We start from the raw sequence: 1,020 nt of genomic DNA, 5'->3' as shown, positions 1-1,020 counted from the left end.
TCTATCCCACACTCATTCCTGTCAACGTTTCACCAAGTAGCCACCCCGGCGCAGACACAGTACTCTCGTGCGACATGCGGTACTCACGCGTTTTCGCGATGGTGCCCGTGTATTGTCTCGCAAGCGTCGATTCCTGCCTGTTGATCGGATAGTCCTCTCTGTGGATTGGCACTGGGTAGGCCTGCCCGACGTCTGACGAGCCAGCCTGGGTTGCCTCAGCCACCGGCGGCAGAGGCGCAGGGCGATAGGTGTTCTGTTGTAGGTAGCCGGAAGGGTTGAGCGAATACGGCAAGTCCGGAACATTACTGCAAACACACAGCAGTGTTAGGCTTATATGAAGAACTCCCAGCAATCACTACGTAGACATACACGTGCTAGTGCCAGTTCTATGAAATGGCTACCTGTCCATAAAGAAGTCTTTTGGTAGTTTCCTTGATTAACCCATATGATATATGGTCATTTGTATTGTATTGTATTCTAATTTTGGTATTGTATAATATACAATTTTGACTGTATTGTTAGTGCAGTGGCCAGGTGCATCTAGGAGCCATACCATACTAGCTCCTAGAATTAGAAAATGGCTTCCATTACCATATTGTGCTGATTGGTGTCAGCATGGTTGTAAGAATGTATCAGAATCGTGTGCGAGTAGTTGAATCATACGGAGCCAGTCACGAGAGAGAAGGATGAACAATTAGTGGATCAGCCAGGATGTATATGCAAATTCACATTTAAAAGCAGCGCGTTTTCAGTCTTATTGTGGAAAGCGGTTGATAGGTGGAATGAACTTGTCTGCTTGGGAGCAGTAGCAGAAGACTCACGTAGCGTCACTCGGTTTCTGCGTATCAGGTGGGACTGGTCCGTATTTGAAGCATATGCACATGCTTCCAATCTCCTCCCTGCGTGTAGAAACAAAATACCACACGACTAAAACGGCTTTTTGGTGGACAATAAGACAAAAGTAAGGGTACAGACTATGGTATAGGTAGAGACAGATGTAATGGTACAGACAGAGGTAAG

General features: G+C 46.6%; 1 protein-coding gene across 3 annotated transcripts in view; it reads right to left on the bottom strand.

Annotated features, from left to right (window-relative positions):
- LOC106807614 (multivesicular body subunit 12B-like) overlaps positions 1–1,020 on the bottom strand; it is a 7,877-nt gene that overhangs the window by 2,891 nt on the left and 3,966 nt on the right. Inside the window, exons 5-6 of one of the 3 annotated variants that reach the window (XM_014810007.1) lie at positions 822–899; positions 88–305 (exon numbers count right to left, since the gene is read on the bottom strand). The exons of the other annotated variants lie outside the window; for them this stretch is intronic. Coding sequence (XP_014665493.1) covers positions 88–305; positions 822–899 — 296 coding nt within the window. The remainder of the gene's footprint in view (positions 1–87; positions 306–821; positions 900–1,020) is intronic. 3 annotated transcript variants of the gene reach the window in all.

Source organism: Priapulus caudatus, unplaced genomic scaffold, assembly GCF_000485595.1.
Source record: "Priapulus caudatus unplaced genomic scaffold, Priapulus_caudatus-5.0.1 Scaffold225, whole genome shotgun sequence".
Classification (NCBI taxonomy): Eukaryota; Metazoa; Priapulida; class Priapulimorpha; order Priapulimorphida; family Priapulidae; genus Priapulus; species Priapulus caudatus.
This window is presented reverse-complemented; position numbering and strand designations above follow the sequence as displayed.